We start from the raw sequence: 20,549 nt of genomic DNA on the forward strand, positions 1-20,549 counted from the left end.
GCCCGCCATACTCAGACTGAGGCAAATCGATGCATGCAGTTGTGACGATATGATTGAGTTAGACACATGCACCATCACCTGTTAATGTCTGCAAAAGTAGTGTCTGTATCTGATCAGTAATTACAGTGATAGTCGAACAGATGAAAATATTTGTTGTTCATCAGCTAATCTGTCTTTTTCAGGTGCTGCGTAGTGAGAGAGAAGCGGTGTGTGCGGCATGCTGAGGCCACACCCCCTGGCTCAGAATGAGTGTCAGAGATGGCGCTGCCAACATGGCAACGACTGCAGGTGGGGGAGGCGGTGGAGGCGGGCAAGCTAGCCCTGTCGATCAGGATGGCCGCTCATACACGCTCCAGATCTATCCGAGGTTGGCTGCTTACCCATCCACCTGCTGCAACCTTAAGTGAGTATCTCACCTGGAAAATAAACATCAGCATCAACGATTTAGTTAGTTTGTCATTGCCTTATTTAGTTTTATATACATAAACTTATTGCACAACTTGTTTATAATTGTTTTTTTTATCTGCCCGGCTTCTATCAGAGTGCAGAAGGATGCAACGGCTGCCTCGGTGATCTCGGACGCCACTACGGCACTGGGGCTGGACCCCAGACGCCTGTATGTGCTGGCAGAGGTGAAGGAATGTGGTGGGGAAGAGTGGGTGCTGGAGGCCGGAGACCTGCCGGTACAGAGGTTCCTGCTGTGGCCTCGAAAAGCACAGGAGCAACACCCTCAGAGCCTTGGCTTTTACTTCTTACTACAGGTAGAGTTGACAGCACACAAAACTTTACAGCCGGGTCAGTGAGTGTGGACTGTTGAAGGCTGTTTGACCGTTCCAGTCAACTTACTTCTACTCTCTGTTCCTCTGTTAGTGAGAAAAAACAGCAAGTTGTTAAACCCTAGATACTAGTCTGCAGACTATTTATGGAAAATGTAACAGAAAAGGCGAGAAAATCTTTAAGTATCATTTTTCCAGCACATGTAACAGCAGCATCTGTGAGACGAGTGCTGTTTGGCCCTGCGCTTGATGATTTTGGCCGGTTTTAAGGAATGCAAACAGCCCAGAATATTTTTAACAGTCTCAAGAAATCAGTGTGTCAGCTTGAGGAGTAGACAGCTAATACGTGCTGTTTTTTCTTTATAATTTGATCCAGGAGAGGAATCGTGATGGTTCAATCCGTTATGTCCACCTCCCAATGTTGTCCAAGGAACAGGAGGCACAGCGGCTCGCTGCCAGGGGCTTCCTTCCCCCTCCCCAGGATGATTTTGCAGACCTCTGCAACCTCCCCGTCCTCAGTGAGGACAGCATATTAAACAACTTGCGCACACGGTTTCACAAGAAAAAGATCTATACCTATGCAGGGAGCATCCTCATCGCCATCAACCCCTTTAAGTTCCTGCCCATCTACAACCCTAAGTATGTCAAGATGTACGAGAACCACCAGCTGGGCAAACTGGAGCCTCATATTTTTGCTATCGCAGATGTGGCCTACTATGCCATGCTCAGGAAGAAGGTCAACCAATGCATTGTCATCTCTGGGGAGAGTGGCTCGGGCAAGACCCAAAGTACCAACTTCCTGATCCACTGTCTGACTGCTCTCAGCCAGAAGGGCTACGCCAGTGGGGTGGAGAGGACCATCCTGGGTGCTGGACCAGTTCTGGAGGTAAGATGCTAATATATGTGATGGGTCTGTCTCTACTCCATTGGACAATTTAATTGAACCGTAGCTCACCTAATTTGAATTGGTGTAACCCCCCCCCCCCATGCCTTAAACCTTAGTTGATCCAGCTGCAGGGACTAAAAAAAAGTATCTTAAAAAATGTTTACATAGACCCACGGGTGCAGAAAAAAGATGGTTTGGACTGAGAGCTGAATTCCACACAGGTTGCCACATCATTAGGCATACCCTTCTTTGTCTTTTTTTAATCTATATTGGACCATAATTTACAAAATGAACATCAGTCTGTATTGAAGAAGACCTGAAATTAGTAATCGAGACTATAAACTCATTAGGAAAATGTTTACCGAAGTAATAGGTCACATAAGTTTTCCCATAGACTTCTACGCGATCTCACTTCCACTTCCTTAGAACCAGTGCAGGTTTAAGGTGCTTCCACATGGGCGTCGCTCCTCAGAGTGCCATACTTATTTACTGTACTGGTTTCAGTCAGTTGCTCTCTTGATTAGGTCACATCGAGTGGTGAGAGCACTTCCTCAGAAGTGACTCATGATTTTGCTTAGACGTACAAAAGCACAGACATGAGATGAAACAACTGCAGCGAGCTACATTTGGAGATCTTTCACAGGTTTATAGCTCTGTAGTTATGAATGGCGAAAACATCTGATCTCATGCCGAACTGAGGAAATCTATTTTCAGGCTGCTGCGTGGGCTAACATGACAGAGCCTGTTTTTGTACAGTGTAAATGTCTGTGGCATAAAGAAAGAAGCAGGTAAAGAAAGAAGAAATGGAAAAAAAAAGGAAGTTGCTTTATTAACACCATCATGTTGCTTCATTGCCTTTGAAAATGCCGTGGGAAGCCAGGCAAGATAAAAGGCTTTGTATTGGTTTCCTATCTGCTTTTGAGCACACAGATGATTTTGATTACATTTGCAGTGCTGGTTTACATAGCTGAAGGTAAAACACTGCTTTTTCTGACTTCTGTCTTTGACAGCAGAAATATGTGCACATTTAATTTGAAGCTGACCAAACGGACTTTTGTCAAAGTTTCGGTCAGGTGACCGTACTTCTTCCTGCTTTCTGCTGTGAGAAACTGGATACTTGTACTGACTCGCTCAATAGCCACTGACAGCTGAGACTGAACAAAAACGATAACCAAAGTGAAGCGTAACACTCGGTGTAAGTCGCTGGTGGGTAATCACGAATGATAAAAAAAAAGAATTTTCCATAGTATAAAAACAGCACAGAGGCGTTGCCGGGTCTTTGAACAGCGCGTCTTAGGACAGGAAAGGGTGGTGCTAATGAGATGAACCCCACGACATGAATGCACATATTCAAATGTCCACTTTTGAGTTTGCTCATTACATGAAGTCTTCTGTCCGTCAGGCTGCTATCACAGTTTAAAAAACAAAAAACATAAAACATGCAAATATGTAGGTAAAAGCTAACAGCTGCCTACTTTTACATTGTTTTAACAAAGTGCAGCATAAAGTGCGAGCTGTTGCCTCTGCTCGAGTTGAATCTGCGAGCTACGTGGCAAAGAACAGAGTCGACTTCGTTGTGTTTATTTTTCATCTCCGTAATGAGAAACGGGGTCTCCTCCACTTTCACATATGGAAGAATTTACCTCTGGTCAGACCTCGAGCAGCATTATTATTGTCAAGTCATTTTCAGCATTCACATCACTCCGCCTCTTTGTACTCTCTTATAAGCAGTTGTCCAACGTGAGTGTTGTCTTACATTGTATTTTGTAGATTAAGTCAGCTTTGAATATTTTCCACAGTGTGCAGTGTTAGGCCTGCAGCATCGACTCTGCTGAATTCACCATAATGCTGTGTGCAGATGATGACAGATAAAAAGCTTCTGTCTGCGGCTGCAAAGTAGATTTCAGGCTGGAAAGCCCACGGTCGCTGCACATTCACCTAAATGCCAAGTAGACAAAAAGCAGAAATCCCACTACTTGTTTTTAGTTTGCTAGCCTTCGTCAGAGTGGGGAAGTGATTACTCTCGGTCCTGATTTGGAAGTAAATCTCTACATATTTTTCAGTTTTAATGTTGCAGAAGTGGGGCTAAAAATAAACCTCTAGTCAGAACAGCCGTATGTGGAATGTGGTTTATTCAGAGTACAAAATGGTGCTGAAAAGCGAACCTCCCCCCCACCCCGATCTCTGAAAGTAAATTTGTAGAGCACGCACTACTTGGAAACAGAACTAGATAAAAAAAGAAGTTTAACAAGAACTGGCCACAAGCTGTTGGCTGAATGGCAAGAATAGAGGGTTTGCAATAACTTGCAGTAACTCAGTGTGTTCATCTATTATCTGTCACGTCTCTGACGCCACCCCTGACTCAGTATTCAAGCTCTTCCTCACAGAACTGCTGCTGCTTTATTCAGATGCATTTGAATGAGCGCAGCCTGGGTCCCTTGACGTGTGTCACTCTGTCAGAGTCTTTGGTTCTGGTTGGCAGGTTGAGGGAACAAGGGGAGGAGGCAGCAGAGGCTTTTTCCCCCCCTTTTTCTTTTTCCCCCTCAATCAGCAGAGTTCTGGTCCCTTTGGCAAACACAGCGCCTCTCTGCCGTTTACTCCCAGAATGCAGTGCATGTGTGCTCTGTCAGTCCAGAGCTGTGGTTGCAGGGCCAGACAGGGAGACGAGTTTGGCCTTTACTGGCCTGGTCAGCGGAGGAAATGGTGATCGGGTTGGGTTGCATCTGGGACCAGTCACGCAATCACCCGGGATATTGACCAGCTGTGCATTTCCTCTTGGCATCATTACAGCAGCTAAAGATGGTTTTTACTTAGAGACGTGGAAACTTCAGTGTTTTTAAGGTTTTCTCCTTAGCGTTAGCCTGCTGAAAGATCCTTCATGTGAAAATGGCCACCGTGTCAGCTGAGACGGCTGACATGAAACAAATGTTCTTTACTCAGAAATCAAATGTTCCCTGTATACCAATACCACACAAATGTAATGGGAACCCTTTGGATTTACCAGGATTTCTGTAGTATTTACTTATTAAATATGGACCAAAATGCCATGCATCCATTTTTGTCCTGTTTATCAAATTCAGGGCACGTGGCAGGATATGAGGCTAATAGAGGAAGGTGGCCAGTTTAAGATCGCCTGTTACCTTAATGCACGTGTCTTTAGGTTGCAGGTGTACCAGGCACACGGCGAACATGCAGTCCAGGCTGAATTGTTGAGTTGATCTCTGTGCTAACAACTTCTCTAAAAGCTTCTTGTAGTTATTTGTTCCAATTAAGGACATAAGATTGAATGTGTGGGGTGTGTTGGTGCCACTTTGTGTGAATAAGATTAAGGCATGGTTGAAATGCCGCAACAACTTAGGAAGGGTCTTAGAAAAAGTGTTGCAGCGAGACATGTACCTGAAACTTTTCTGTAGAAAATGCTGTGAATTTGTAAGAATGTGTCCTTTAAACATTCTTTTAGTTTTTTGTATCTGAAATGGGTTAAAAAAGAAAAACCTCATGAATAAAAATATCTGCAGCTTGCTGAAATACTTGTTCGTCTGACCAGTATGGAAAAAAACACTGGTGTTAGCAGACCACAAAGGAAACCACCGTGGCACAAACGGCCACCTGGATGTCCCACATCGCAGTTCTCTTTGGACAGATGAGAAAAAAAGTCAAACTTGTGGCAAAAATGTACAAAGACGTGTTTGGAGGATCTCACCCAGCTGTGAAGCACGGCGGAGGCAGCATCGTGGTTTGGGTACTCGGGCTCTCCTTCTACAGGGACTTGATGTCTCGCAGTATTTCAAGGAATAAGTATTAAAAATTGCATCCGAGCATTTTTCAGACTGTTAGAGTAGCAGTCCAAACCCAGAGGCTTAGGAGTGTTTGGGTGAGTCACCAACATAATGTCGCAAAGCACAGGAGTAAATCAGTAAGGTGATTTTTGACAAAGAAGGGATTTTAGGAAACAGCCAAGTCAAAGTCTTAACCTTAACCCAATGTAGACCCATGACCCAGAGACGGCTGTTCATCCAAGAATTCTTGATAACTAAACTGTCATAGCGTAATAGTTCCTCCTCTTTATTGTGCAGGTTCTACAAGAAGAATCCGATCTCAGTGATCTCACTGGTCACTTATCTTTTCAGCCTGCACTATGAGTGATTACTCGTCATCTTTTTTACTTGAGTCAGGTTGTGTTTGAGTTGGATGAAGCAAAAACTTCATAAGTAATGAGTGTAGAAGTTCTGGTCATTTTAAGGTTCGTACCACTCACGGCTCTGTTTGTCGACATCATTAGAGGGTTATACTATTTTTAGTGTTGTTGCCCAAATGGAGGAATTTTTAGAAAAGGATTTTATTTGTTTCCTTTTTTGGAGGCTGGTCAGGTTACAGCAGTGGAAAGTGTGTGACTGTGTGTCCGAACACGTGTGTGTCATCGAGCTATAGGGGAGGTCTGAAGGTCCGGCCCACATTTTGACGAGGTGAGATCATCATGTGTGGTGCTGGCTGCGTGCTGTTGCTGGCAGATTGAATGGCCACAACCTGAAACCATCTGCAAAGCTCCTGTCCTACTTTAGCACCTCCCTTTTTCTATATGCTGTTCTGTTCTTTCATTTTTCATTCCTGTCCTGAAAATAATGGAACAAATAAAAGCTTCAGCCTGCAGAAAAGCAATAAAGCTGTGCTTCCACTTGTGAACCGGTTCGACTGGTTGATCCTCTCTTACGTGTTTTTTTGGCTTCTTTGTTTTCTTTTGCCAGACTCTAAAGCCATCTTTTCCTTTTTTCTTTTTTTTTTTGTCAGTAGGGCCTGGCTCTGTTTAAGCAAGTTGGCTTTCATATAGGAGAACTGTGGATTTAAAAGCTGTGGTTAAGAATGATCTTATAGTCCTGAGAGGGTGAAATATGCAGCTTTAGACGTTAGAACAGACAAAATATTTTGATTATATTTCGGTGCAGATTCATGCATCGTGGAAAGAGAATTAAAGTCTTCTCGGTTATTTAAAAAAGGTGATAATACAACTGTTTCTAGTCCATTGCAACACTTTGCTGAATACGTCTCATTTCAACAACACAAGCATATTAGCAGTTAAGCAGCTTGCTCAGGATAAAAGCATGATTGAGTCAATCATGGTCCCACAAACGGATGCAGAGACAGAAAGCCAGGCAACACTGTGCAAACCTTAGTTTGTTTTCTCATACAGATGAAAAGCTCCTGATATGAGAGATTACATTATTCCTTAGTTATGTCATACATTTTGTTTCTCTAATGGTCAGTCCACTAGTGTTTGCAAGATCCTAATTTTTAATGCTAAAATATAATTTTTGCCATCTGTGAATTTATAGACTTAATGTTTTAGCAAAAATAGTAAAGCACATTGCTATTTTTAGATACCAAATTAGTTATTTACTTGCATTCCTAAACAGAAAAAGGAGTTTTTGTGACAGGTGGTGTGGTCTAATAAATATGTTCAGTACTGTAAGCAGCAACAGGATGTGTGCTAGCTGTAATAAATAATGGATAATGAAACCAGCAGAACATCAGTTCTGTTAATTGAAGCTGGCGCTGAAAGTGAGTGAATTCCTACAGACCCACAATGCTGCACCGCTCATAGCACCTTTATTATCACAACAAAAATCAAACAGTTATTATCGTGGAATATGTGCTGGCTTAGCTTGTATTGAACCGTACAGTGTGGACAATAACTGGCAGCTATGGCAAATAGCTGTCTTTTTTGTGGCCTCAGTGTCTTTTAATGCAATTATGTGATGAATAATGTGGGTCATTGTGCGGATAATCACACAATCAGCCCGTCTAAGTAGGGCACGCTTGTCACTTTCTCTTCTAAATGTGGTCATTTCTAAAATGTGACACACATTCAAAGAAATTAGTTGAGAAATGTTGTACGACAGTTCAAATAAAGGCAGAGACATGAATACATTAGAGTTTTTTAGATGGCCTGTTGGTTGTGTAATATAAGCTCTGTGTTTGAAGCTTAACATCTTACTTAAGCACATATGCCTTTTTAAGATCCTAAGCCTCCTCCTGCCACGCTCACTCTTTCAGACAGGAAGTTCCTGTTATCCCGAACCACCAAACAGGAAATCGCTACGACATAGGAAGTAGCAGCGGTAGCTCTGTCTACTGTTAGCTCAGAGTCTTGAGGGGTGTGGGCAGGCCAGAGTATTGTATTGTAGTTCAGGAAGTGCAGAGGAGTAGCTGGCCATAGCATCTGCTGATCCATTGTTTATCTCTTGCTTATGGGTAGTTATTCAGGCTGGGTGGCATTGTGTGTGAGTCTGGGAAAAGCTGGCATTACTGTGATTAAGTCACAGTGCCAGCCCATGAGTCAACCGTCTTATAAACACACACACGTATGCAGAGGCCTAATGTAATCATACCGTTCAGCATCTTGCTGAAAAGCAGAACATGCTTCGCCCTGCAGTCCGCACACAGCTGACATGTAGCAGTAGGCTACATGTCAGCTGTACCACTTCAGGGTCTATTCGTGTGTTGTGACCACACCACAGGCTGGGGTTTGATGTGGTCCCCATCTAGACATGGGTGGAGTGGCTTAAAATGACTCCAATCTGGTAAAACATCAAACCACAAGAGGAGCAAAACTGGTACTTGAAAACTTTAACATACCTCTTGAACCTTTTTACTTCATGTTTCATGTCCTGCGTAATGTTACCTTTCAGTCTGATGAATCAGCTTAGCCGACTCACATCTATTGTTTTAGATGGACCCAAAAAGGCTCTGGGGTGGGAGCAGCACTTCAAACGTTGGCTTTAGCAACATTTTTTTCCTGCAGACTGCAACACTGACGCTCATAAAACTTTTTTCCAAAGATGATCATCAAAAATTATTCAGCCTGAAAAAATAAGTCATGTCAGAAATCTGATGACTACAGTGAGAGGTTCCTCTTGAACTCAGCGCCGAGGCTCTGGACCCAAAGGCCTTCCTTCAGAAGCTGCAGATGCATTATCAGTTGTGACAGCAGGCTTGATACCTTTTGTGCAAGTTCATCACACAGACTGAACTGACTGTGGCATATCGGCCATGGTTATCAGAATGAACTGCTGTGGGTTTTACAAAGATTGTCTCATTAAATAAAAGGGGAAATAGTTCTGAAATCTGTGAACCCTAAAAACTTAAATCCTGGATCCAGGCCTCTGGCTCTGTGCAGATCTTTGCGTCTGCCTTCCAGGACTTTAGCTCTGTGATGGTGGAGCTGTCATGGATTTCAATATCGCCTTCTGCAAAGGGCTGATAGGTTTCTGTGCTCATCAGAGTCATTATACTCTTCAGAGGTTTGAGAACCTTAATTAGGTCCTCCAGTATCCTTGACATAGTTTCTGACATCATTGTGCATGAGACTCTCCTGCTGTTCTACATAGCGCTCCGGCCTGTCACGTGTTTGTGAACAGGCCATTCCAGCGTCTCCTGCTTGGTTTTCAGGGCATGGCTGGCTGCTGTGCTTCAGTGGACAAAAGCAAGCAGGAGCCTGTTTTACTGACACACACAATCTGACGCCCCAGTTCAGCTGCTGCATTGATTGCATTCGTTGTGTTGTTGTTTCATCTGTAATAATGGGGATGTGCTTCTGCCCTTCATTTCCGTTCCATCACCTTTTTTCAGTGCTTCAGAGAGACGCTAACGTGTGTGGCCGAGCCTGCAAAGCGACATGTTTCATCTCCCGCTCCGGTATTATGTAATAAACAGTTAGAAGTAGTTAGAAAACTTTCAGTGGTTCTGCAGGTTAAGGTTAGGGGTTACTCTAGTAAGAGCTCCACATGGTGTGGGGGACAATGTAAAAGTTCCTCATTGTGTCTCTTCTGAAGCGTCAGCTGGAGGGGATATTGTTACTTTATTGATACACTGAAATCCTGAATACTTTACAGCAGCTTTAGGCTGCATCCTTAGCTGTGAAACCTCCCATACTCCTGCTTTTGTTGTAGCTTTTAGCCCTGTCTGACTGTTTAAAAGCTGCAGGGAGTAGACGTTGTTCTTTCCTACCTGGCTCTCTCTTCCTTGCGCTGCCAGTAAACATACCGTGGCGATGTCTCCGTAGGTGACGTGCCGCCGATAGCATGAGCCCCACGTGTTGCACAGTGGTAGCACGCTCAGTTTATCCGCTGTCATCTTTGGAGAGCACAAAATGCTCCCGCATAGCAGACTGAAACGATGTTCCTGCTGATGCATCCTTTAACTCTGCGCCTCCTTCGTCGTCACCGCTTGTTTGCCGTTTCCACGACCGACTTGGCGGCTGCACTCGTCACTTAACCCTAGTTCAGACTAAACACACTTCACAAAGATCAGAATTGCTGACATTCTTGCAGTAAATAAAAATCAGAGAAAAAGTTGTGTGTGCCCGTTTCCTCCTCCATGGATTGTGCAGAATGACTCCTCGTGACCCCGCCGGTTGGTTCCTCTCGTGGTAACTGTTCCTGCTCGCAGATTCAGTATGCCTGTGCTTCTGCGTACGTGCCAGTATTTTTAGATCCTGTTCCTAAAATATAGACAATTGTGCAGTTTATTGTGAAACTTAAGTTGGGCACAGATGGTTTAGAGTTAAAAATGACTTTTAATGCCTTTTTACACCAGAGCAAAAATCCATCATTTAGCTTTTAAGTTGGTTCCTGTCAGTTTCTGATTTGCTTTCCAGGCTTTGCTAATAATAGGGATAATCTGTTACAATCAGCCTTTGCATACTGAAGCAATTACTTTTTTCCCTCGACCACGACTACCACCACCGCTTTATTACCGCCATGCATCCAGTGCGAGTTAGTCTCCACAGTAATTGATTTAGTGCTGTGTAGCTGCCAGGTGATAATTGCCCCCCTTTTTAAAAGCACAAGTTGCGATTTCTGTGTGCAATTGTTGTAATAATCAATAAATCTAATTAGAAAACCCCCCAAATTACTATTACAACTTTTCTCTGTCCAAACTGTCATCATTGTGTTTGTTCTGTCTAGAAAGATTACAGAAAATGGAAGTATTTGTTTCTGATGTCGACAGCGTTGTGATACTTGAAAGAATCCGTTTGTTGTCAGCGGTTCAGATGAGCTCGAAGGGTTTAAGTGTAGTCAGTGGGATATATTGGCAGCTTGAAGCAAAGCCAAGCATAGAGGAAGAACTGTGTAAAGATGTGGTTGGATTCAATCGCTGCCAGCATCATGTGATCTCTCCAAAGCATTTCTCACATTCATGTCAACAACAAACTGATTATTTTGTCTCTAAGCACCAATTGGCCTCGCCTCAGCGTTATGCCAACGATAATATAGATCCCTGCTGCTTGGTTTTCCAATTTAACCGGTAATAGATGAGTGTGTCTCAGGCTTTAAAAAAGCACGACAGATATACTTGTTAGTTTAAACTTACTGCTGCCAAACAAGTAAACATGTCCACCTAGCAGTTTGAGTCATTTCTGCATGAGTGACTGCCGTTGTCCACTGTGAATGTGGGAACTGGCAGTTGCTGTAGCGAGGTGTCGGTGTCAGGGCCTTGGCAGCGCCTGTGGAAACTTTAACTGAAGCTCTTTTGAACTGCAAAACCTGAAAGGATGCAGCGATGCTCCGGGACACATCTTCACTGATTACAAAGTTGTCTTAACTTTCAGTTTTGCCATCAGTATGCATGCTAAAACTATGCAAAAAATGGGGAAATACAACAACTTTCAGGGCAGCAAGTCCACAGAAACATCCAATCTTGTGCAAAATCAAACTTTCCCTCCACGCTGGGTTTTCTTTTCTTTTGGTTTCTTCATGTTTATGCAGGCTTTCACTACATCTCATGTTTAAGCTGTGTTTAAATTATATCATGTCACACTCGCTTGTTGAGACAAACTGCTCATAAACTGCACAGTGAAAGACACACCCCTAGTGTTCTTTGTAAGGGTGTGTGTGTGTGTGTGTGTGTGTGTGTGTGTGTGTGTGTGTGTGTGTGTGTGTGTGTGTGTGTGTGTGTGTGTGTGTGTGTGTGTGTGTGTGTGTGTGTGTGTGTGTGTGTGTGTGTGTGTGTGTGAGGGAGAGACGGAGAGAGGGAGGGACGAGCTTGTCTAAATAGGGATGTGAGTCTTCAGACTGGTAGGTCTGGCTCCAATAAAGTGGGAATGTACGGGGAGTGGGATACCAGTGAAACCGGCTCTCTGCAGGTCGAAATCAGTAAGAAATCTGCACCGTGCTTATGTTTCCCCGTAGGTCGCTCTCAGGTTTCTCACATCTCCACGATACTTTCAGATGTAACATTACTGTTTTTATTAGCTACACAGTATCACTGAAAAACCTGTGATGGCGCCGAAGTCTCGCCACTCAGTCAGTTCATCAGTGTTAACAGAAACTTCCCAGCTCACATCACAAATGAAAAAAAAATTCCAGGTGAAAAATCTTCTTTAATGGGAATTGTATAAAATGTTTTTCATTTTTGAGGGACGGTTTTAAAATTCCAGTATCTATGGAGCTGACTAACCTCCGTCCCTTTAAAGGTTTGGCTCTGTGAATATATACAGAAGTGTAGCTGAAGGTAACATAGGATAAAGTCCCTAAGATGTTTGATGTCCAGTCACTGACAGCAGATTTCGCAGCCTGTAGAAACCACATAATGTTTTTAAACGGTTCATATCAGGTGAATCGTTTCACCAATATTAAAGCTTGAATGTGAGAAGGGAAAAAAACACATTACAAACCCTCTGAGTGTTTTTGTAAATGGGCTTTTCTGTCTTTTCACATTTGGAGTTCATACTTTGGGTGTTGTCTGTGGGCTCATTTAAAATAAATGACGAAACAAACAGAAGCGGCCTGAAAGCTCTCTGTATGCAGCACGTGTGCTCACTGTAGATTGCCGAGGTCCCTTTCACCTAGTTGTGCCTTTTTTTCCACCTCTTTCTTTTTCTGCTTCTTTTACGAACTTGTTGAGTGCGAACCGTATTGTGTAAGAGTTCCTACTCGTCTTTCCATAGACAACGTGCAGCGAAACGGCTGCTATATTTCCTCATACCTGCTGCGCTTCAAACCAATCAGACGATCGGCTGAAGGGCATGTTTGAATACGAATGATGCTGCGACATGTTTAGAATTCCCTCCGTGCAGCAGCCTGGGTCCTGCACAGATTTCCCAGGGTTTGGTGCTGGACACCAAACACACAAACTGATATAGGGAATAGAAGAAACGGCATTTCACTCTGTAAAATGAAAACAATTTAAGCAAACAGAATAAAAAAACATTGCATGGTTGATCTGAGCAAGCATGCAGACAGCTTGGTTAAATTATGTGTGCAGAAAAAAGGTGAAAAACCTTGGTGAGTTGGTGAGTGGAGGCCCCGTCTGCGCAAGTTCAGAGCTGCAGACAGTTCTGGTCTCGCACGCACACGCACACACACACACACACACAAGCAGACACACACACACACACAAGCACACGCACAGACGCACAAGCACACACACAGACGCACACACACACAGACGCACACACACACAGACGCACACACACACAGACGCACACACACACAGACACACACACCTCAGATGAGCATCTTTCATCATCCATCAACAAGTAACAACTCTTCCCTCACTTCCTTCAAGGCAGTATTAAAATCACATTTTGAGATCTGTTTTTTTGCACTAAAACATGAAAATTGATCGAAGTCGTTCTTGCTTAAAGAACAAAAAGGAGCAGATGACCGTAAACGAACAGAGCTAAAGCACAAGGGGTGTAATTGTGCAGAAGAAAGGAAAATGGGTCAACGGTTCATCCTAAGGAATCTCAGGCAGGCGTGTGTGTGTGTGCGTGCGTGCGTGCGTGCGTGCGTGTGCGTGTGTGTGTGTGTGTGTGTGTGCGTGTGTGCATGGGCACTTGTAGTCTTTATTCCAATCATCCCCGACACCAGTGTGTCAAATTCACCCTGCAACCGCCTTAGAAAACTGAATGTACTTCCTATTTAACATGCAGTGAGTCAACTTCCCCTGTGGTGGCCTTGTTTTGTGTTTGTGTGTGACCATGTGAACATCTCATCATGAAGAGGGGGAAAAACGTGCTATTCTCGTAACGTATCTGTGCAACAAACAAGGCGCCTCAGTGAGGCTTGGTAAGCCTGGGGTCTTTGTGCCTCTGGCTGGGTTGCAATTGGCCTGAGACCTGGAGAGAAACGTTGGTGTGACAGCGCTGTACAGAGGGTCTGCCCCAGCCTCATTTATCATTACTGACCTATGCTTTCTCACACACATTGACCCTGAGGAGGTGCAAAGAGCTATTAAATGGGAGTAAGAAAAGGGCAAATTCAGATGAGTTGCAGATGCTCACCCCACTCACTCCCACCCGCTTCTACGGTTTCAGCTTCAAAACAAGGTTTAACCCCAGGACTGTGCAGCCTCTTTGTAGTTACTGAGGGTTGTTTTTGTTGACTTCAGTAAAGGTCCTGATTCCATTTATGGTTTGAAATTTAACACAGTTTAAAGAAAAGCTGCAGAGGTTTAAATGACTTTGGTAGCGGTGCGTGTTCTGATATCTTCTCCTGTACAGAAGTCCGACTGCAGTTTAATTCATTACTACTTATTATTTGACCAGAACGTTGGGCTAAATTGTTGATTGGTTAGATCAATGTGCTCTGTGTAGTTGACTTTAATCCTCTTCTCTCTTTCAGGCCTTTGGGAACGCTAAGACAGCCCACAACAACAACTCCAGCCGCTTTGGCAAATTCATCCAGGTTAATTATCTGGAGAGCGGCGTGGTCAGAGGGTAAGTAACACCAGGTTTGTGTGTCTGTGTGTGTGTGTGTGTGTGTGCGTGAGTGTGTGTGTGTTGGAGCCTTTTGAAAATTACTGGAGCAATCAAATGAGTGTTTCTATGTTTCTGTGTTTTGCTTTTCTTCTCTACAGCGCTGCGTCTTCCTCTTTACTTTTTTACCGCGTCACATGGTTCTTCCTATGTACACTGTGTGTGTATATGGACTGAAACTTTCAACCACTAGCATGTCCTTCCTTTTTCTCAGCAGCCAGACTCTGGTTAGGAGCTGCATCAAAGTCTGGTCAGCCGTGTCACTTCCTCATTTCCTCATCAAGGCAGAGGAACAGATGCTCAACGTGTTGTGTTTAGAAAAAGGCAACACGTCGAGTTTTAACTGCAGCGAACATTTAGTACAGTGTTCAGACTAATGACTGATATGGTCATATTTCTAAGATTAATTCTCCAGTTCTTAAAATAGACGGTGAATAAAACACGTTGATGCCTGTGCTGACAGATGCTCAGCTCCACACTAAGTGGGTATCCCCAGCCTGATTATCCCCTAATAGCACCAGCTCTCATTGCTCAGCCTCAGATGTTCTGTAATTCAATCCGAGGAGTCGATTTTAGCAGGCTGAGGCTTTTCTGTGATTTCCCCAAAGATAATGAAGTGCAGAAAATATCATATCTACTCAAAGCACACCGCCCAACATATTTCACCACCATTATTCTTTCTAGCGTAGCGACTTCCACTTCTAGGCGGTTAAGGACTCAGGAGGCCACCACAGCTCAGCTCTGTAGACTTAACAAAGGCTGTCTGTCCGTCTCCAGTGGAGTGGATCAACAAAGAGGAAGCTGCTGCTCGCCTCTGCTCTCCGAGCTGACTGACAGTCTGGATGTTTTTATGCTCTCTCCCTTTCTGAACCTTCTTCAGCTCATGTTCAGCAAACATCAGCTGTTCTCAGATCAGCTAATGAGTAGAGATTGTTATTGATACACCATCTGTTGTATTGTTTGGACACTCCTGCATGCCTGTGCATATTCACAGGCGTTGCAGAAGCCTCTAACAGGTTCAAGAGGGACTTACCTCAGTATCTGCGGGCAGCATAATCAGGATTCCCGTCAGACTATCTTGTTTGTTACAATAATAATGATAAACAGCATTTTGTGGGTGTTTTTGTGGTCATGATGGGCACAGCTGATTACACCCCGACGTCACAGAGCACGTAAATTAGCGTTTGAACTTTACGTTGTCTATCTGTAGTCGAAGCTGCAGGCCGGTTTCTCACGGCACTGCTCTATTCTTAGTGAGTCAGGAGGACTGGCGTCAGTGCTGTTTTTGCTTGGCTACTGAAAAACCAACTTTGACTTATAAAATCTGATTTAGCAAACTTTATGGCCTTGGCCTGGTGCAGCGGGTAAATAAAGCCGCGTATCTCACGACTGCAGTGAAAACACAGCCTCTCCCCTCCGTCTCCTTCTATACAGTCAAATGCATGAATCCTAAGCTGTCTGCGGTCGGTGTGTTGCTGTGTGCTGCATGTGTGATGACATACGTTGAACCATATCTGAGAGCTTTGTTCACTCTTTGATTGTTCTGACCATCTGCCCTCACTTCCCCTGCTCCTCCCCTCAGTCTTTATTAGCAGCCTAATACTTTCACAAGTGACCTGAGAGACACAGACACAGCCGAGTGACCTTTTTTAGATCAGATGATTCATCCTCGTTCTTCTGCTATTTCTCCTTCTTCCCCCCTCACTGAGTTTTTCTCCATCTTGCAGGGCAGTGGTGGAGAAGTACCTCCTGGAGAAGTCTCGTCTGGTCTCTAGGGAGAAGAATGAGAGGTGAGGATGGATGGGGTCTCGACCCTCATGAGGTCGTCTTATATACCCAGGCTCTGCAGTTATTGTGTGTTTATTTGCAGATAATAAACACTAAAAAGCAAGTTTTGACCAACAGTTAAGAATGATTCGTTGCTGCACAGTGAAAAGAAAAACTAACTTGTCGTCCTTTCCTGACTCCGGAGAGTCGATTTGACGCTTCCTCTCGTGTTACTCACTGCACTATTCCCTACCAACTAGACTGCTAGTTTGTTGCTGCTCGTGTGACTAATATACAAACAGTTATTTGTCTTTGGTAACTGAGAAATGCAGTCAGAGCGACGTAATCCTGCTTCATCATTTCGTTTTTCTCTGTGAGATATATCAGTGATGGATGAGTCAAAGGAAGAGGCCGGCTGTCACATCAATGAGAGCAACAGATAAACTTGATATTGACATCGGTAGTTCCTGCTGAATGCTGATCAATTAAAAAATGTTTGTGGCATTTTTCTCGGAAGATGATCTTTAAAAGAAACACAAGATTAAAAGATCTAAAAAGTGAGACTGGCGCTAGTTTATCCTTTGTGTGTAATATATCTGTACCACATGTAGGTGTGCATATCTCTGCCCTTAACAACACACTTTAAACTCAGAATCCTAAACTTTGGAGCTCAGCTGATGCTTTGTGTTTGTACATGTAGAAAAACCTACAGTAGCTGTTTTTAGGTGGGAAGACGGCTGTGTGCGCAGTAGCTTCCTGTTGAGGTTTTCCCAGCTAGTTTTGGAAAATCTGTTCACCTACCGCTGCCGATTACGTCACCTTACCCTCCACCCACTGCCGCCCGCTCCGTGTGCGCTGTTAATCACATAGCTTGCAGTTACAGTTGACGGTGCGTCGTCTAGTCAGGCGGTGAGTCTGCTGGGTGATGTTATTGTTTCTTAGTGATAAGTGTGGAAACTCATTACTCCGTGTGCTCATACAACAAAGCTACCTGCTCGCTGATAGCACAAGTGGAAAACTGCTGTAAACAGCACTGAGCTTCAGACGTTGCCTTCTTTCTGTTAGCCTTATAAAGTGTGTTGACTCAGTCACTAAAATGAGCCTTTATGGCCATAAACTTGTACATCTACTAATGAACAGCAATGGTATAAAAATGAAGGGAACTTTTTTCCCTCAGTAATAACTTGGTGTAAAGTTCATGTTTTTTTTTTTTTTCTCCTTTTCCAGGAACTATCACGTGTTTTACTACCTGCTGCTGGGCGCTTCAGAGGAAGAACGAAAGGAGTTTAAATTGCTGCCGCCTGAAGACTATTTCTACCTCAAGCAGGTACAGAGTCGCCCCGCTGCTCCGGCGCCACGGGGGGCTCAGTCGCCCTCCTCCAGCGACTCCCTGTGACAACAAAATCTGATAAATATGGACATGAACAACATTTATTTATTTAAAATATTTGTCTGGTGTTTTGGCCCCCAGCATGTGCTCGATCTGCAGCTGGGCTTCAGCTAAAATAACATTTAAAGCAGGTTTTATTTAGGAAGCTGCCTGCATCATTGTTTCATAGCATGCTCAAGTTTTGCTTTTGGTTTTTTCCCAGCAGTAATGGGAAAGTTTCTTAAGTATTAAGTAATCAGATTTGAGTTACACTTATCAGGACGGCTGATGAGCTCATTTATACCTAAAATGAAGCATTTTAAGATAAAGTCTGTCGTCTCTTTTGATAAATCAGGAATCAGCAAACTTTCCTATCTAAACTATTTTCTCCATATAATTTAAGTCTCCTGTTTTCGGCCCACCAAATAACTTTCCTGTTGATTTTTAACCTTTTAACCTGGTCATGGACGTAGCCTTTACAGCAGGGGTCGGCAACCCTGGGCACTCGTGCCACAGCTGGCACGCGAAGGGTTAACTGAAGGCACGACACGCAGTGAATGAATCTGAGAAGGTGCATTGAAAATAAATGGCCGGGCCAGCGGTACACATCGCAGATTAGCTCACATAGACACATTAGTTGTGCTGCTTCTTAATGACGGTATCTTAGCTAACGACCCCAACTACCAGATTCAACTTGTAATTGGCTAAAAATCACTCCGCCTACCGGTGACAGGGACGTTGCTAGCTGGCAGGTTTTTCAAGCGATGTTGAAATTTCCACATTAGACACTTCAAACGCCTCAGGAATCTGTCCGCTCAGCATCAGCGCCACGGAAATACACACAAATACAATACTGCACTATGCCAACATCTGCTAACACATATAGTTCTATAAAGTTGTTCTATATAGTGTGTAGCTGTTGATATAGAGCGTTGTTAAATTTATCGCTAATGCAGTGGTTGATATGGCACAGTGACTTCTGAGGAAATTTTAGACGGCACTCGTCATCAGAAAGGTTGCCGACCCCTGCACGACACTCACACTGTGAGTGACCTGATACATTCATGAATGCAGCCAAGCTTCTGAATAAACTGCAGGACACACTCCCAGCGTACTGCGTCCGTGTGTCCTGCATGTTAATGAGCCGCTCTTTGTTCTCTCACTTGTTGTTATTCCCCTCTCCTCCGCCTCCTTTTCACACGTCTCCGTCCTTCACCCGTCTGTCCGTTTTGCGCTTCACCTTTTTATTTCCATCTCCAAACATTCTCGATAACTGCCTCGTTCTTCTCCTCGCAGCAAAATTTTAAGATTGAAGATGAGGAAGATTTGCGTCACGATTTTGAACGGCTGCAGCAGGCGATGGAAATGGTCGGCTTCCTTCCCGCCACCAAGAAACAGTAAGTGAAGTGAAAGCCTCGCTGTTCCACACAGAAGCATTTTTGCCTTCAGTCCTGTAAACACGAGTTATTTTAGCCTGAGCTCTGAGTCACATTACCAGCCCCAGATTACAACAAAGATGCTTTTCAGAGCCTGGCAGTCTCTGCAGCTAATGAGCCAATCAACCAGTTTATTAGAGACGGCGTGCAGCTACTACAATGGCTCTATTCAGTTTACAACTCAAAGGGACGCTCGGGCTGAAGACAGCACCACACGTGTCTCATGTTTGTCTTCTTTCTAACGTGTGTCATTCTTATTATTGTGTCGCAGGATCTTTTCTGTGCTCTCCGCCATCCTGTACCTTGGCAACGTGACCTACACGAAGAAGGCAACGGGCCGAGATGAAGGCTTGGACGTGGGCCCACCAGAGGTCCTGGCAACCCTCTCTGACCTACTAAAGGTAACTTTAATGTGTGTTTGTGACTTTGTGCTTCAGTCTTTGTTCTGTTTTTTAGTTAGGTGTGTGCGACTGCCACTGTTAAACTGCTGATGTCACTCAGGTTAAAGAGGAGCTGCTGGTGGAGGCGCTGACTAAGAGGAAGACGGTGACGGTCAACGACAAGCTGATCCTCCCCTACAGACACTCTGAGGTAGGCTCCACAGCATCAGTCTCTCATTAGCGTCTACTTCCTCTTTATTTGTGCTTTGGATTTGTTCTTCCTGTTGGTGTGTTCTGGGTTTCTTTCTGCCCAACACGCCGCAAAGCTGCCTCTAACGCTCTATGCATCGCCCCCTCTTTTATCTCCTATCAGGCGATTACAGCACGAGACTCTATGGCCAAATCTCTGTACAGCGCCTTATTTGACTGGATTGTCCTGCGCATCAATCACGCACTGCTCAATAAGAAAGACATGGAGGAGTCTGTTCCAGTAAGAAGCACACACATCAGAAAGTGCAAAGACATGAAAAGTCCAGTTACGTCGCCTCCCTTCGTTCCCTTCGTGCTCGCGCTGGTGTTCACTTGGCGTTCTGATTGTTTTCCAGTGCTTATCCATCGGTGTCCTGGACATTTTTGGCTTCGAGGACTTTGAGACCAACAGTTTCGAGCAGTTCTGCATCAACTATGCAAATGAGCAGCTGCAGTATTACTTCAACCATCACATCTTCAATCTGGAGCAGGTGAGACGTGCAGTGAATGCTGCGCTGTTGGGAGGTTTGCCTTCGAGCGCCTCAAACGAACGAATCTCTGTTTATAATATCGAGCATGTGAAGGATTTCCTGATCTCCACGCAGGAGAACTGTTACGTGTGAGTTCGTGCTAATTTATAAATCAAGTTATTGTAATAATATTGAATTTTTTTTGTCAAACATAACTTTGCAGTCACATGATGGTGCAGTTTGTTTTCTTTTTGAGACTAAAAGTCCAGATATTTGGGTTAAACAAGCAGCGTTGACACGTTTAACCTCTTGATGCTCTGTCCTGTCACATCCAGGAGGAGTACCAAGCAGAGGGCATCACCTGGCACAACATCGACTACATAGACAACGTGGGCTGCATCCATCTCATCAGCAAGAAACCCACAGGCCTGCTCTACCTCCTGGATGAGGAGAGCAAGT

General features: G+C 44.1%; 1 protein-coding gene across 9 annotated transcripts in view; it reads left to right on the forward strand.

Annotated features, from left to right (window-relative positions):
* The first annotated feature begins 211 nt into the window (after positions 1 to 211).
* LOC116325043 (unconventional myosin-IXb) overlaps positions 212 to 20,549 on the forward strand; it is a 35,401-nt gene continuing 15,063 nt past the window's right edge. For all 9 annotated transcript variants that reach the window (XR_005610065.1, XM_039606310.1, XM_039606311.1 and 6 more), the window contains exons 1-12: positions 212 to 403; positions 542 to 761; positions 1,153 to 1,662; positions 14,286 to 14,380; positions 16,147 to 16,209; positions 17,414 to 17,513; positions 18,852 to 18,952; positions 19,263 to 19,392; positions 19,493 to 19,582; positions 19,745 to 19,861; positions 19,977 to 20,111; positions 20,426 to 20,547. Coding sequence is in view for 8 of the 9 variants with exons in the window: in XM_039606310.1 (XP_039462244.1) it covers positions 246 to 403; positions 542 to 761; positions 1,153 to 1,662; positions 14,286 to 14,380; positions 16,147 to 16,209; positions 17,414 to 17,513; positions 18,852 to 18,952; positions 19,263 to 19,392; positions 19,493 to 19,582; positions 19,745 to 19,861; positions 19,977 to 20,111; positions 20,426 to 20,547 (1,841 nt within the window). In the remaining variant the exon portion in view is untranslated. The remainder of the gene's footprint in view (positions 404 to 541; positions 762 to 1,152; positions 1,663 to 14,285; positions 14,381 to 16,146; positions 16,210 to 17,413; positions 17,514 to 18,851; positions 18,953 to 19,262; positions 19,393 to 19,492; positions 19,583 to 19,744; positions 19,862 to 19,976; positions 20,112 to 20,425; positions 20,548 to 20,549) is intronic.

The sequence above is a fragment of the Oreochromis aureus genome, linkage group 23 (assembly GCF_013358895.1).
Source record: "Oreochromis aureus strain Israel breed Guangdong linkage group 23, ZZ_aureus, whole genome shotgun sequence".
NCBI lineage: Eukaryota > Metazoa > Chordata > Actinopteri > Cichliformes > Cichlidae > Oreochromis > Oreochromis aureus.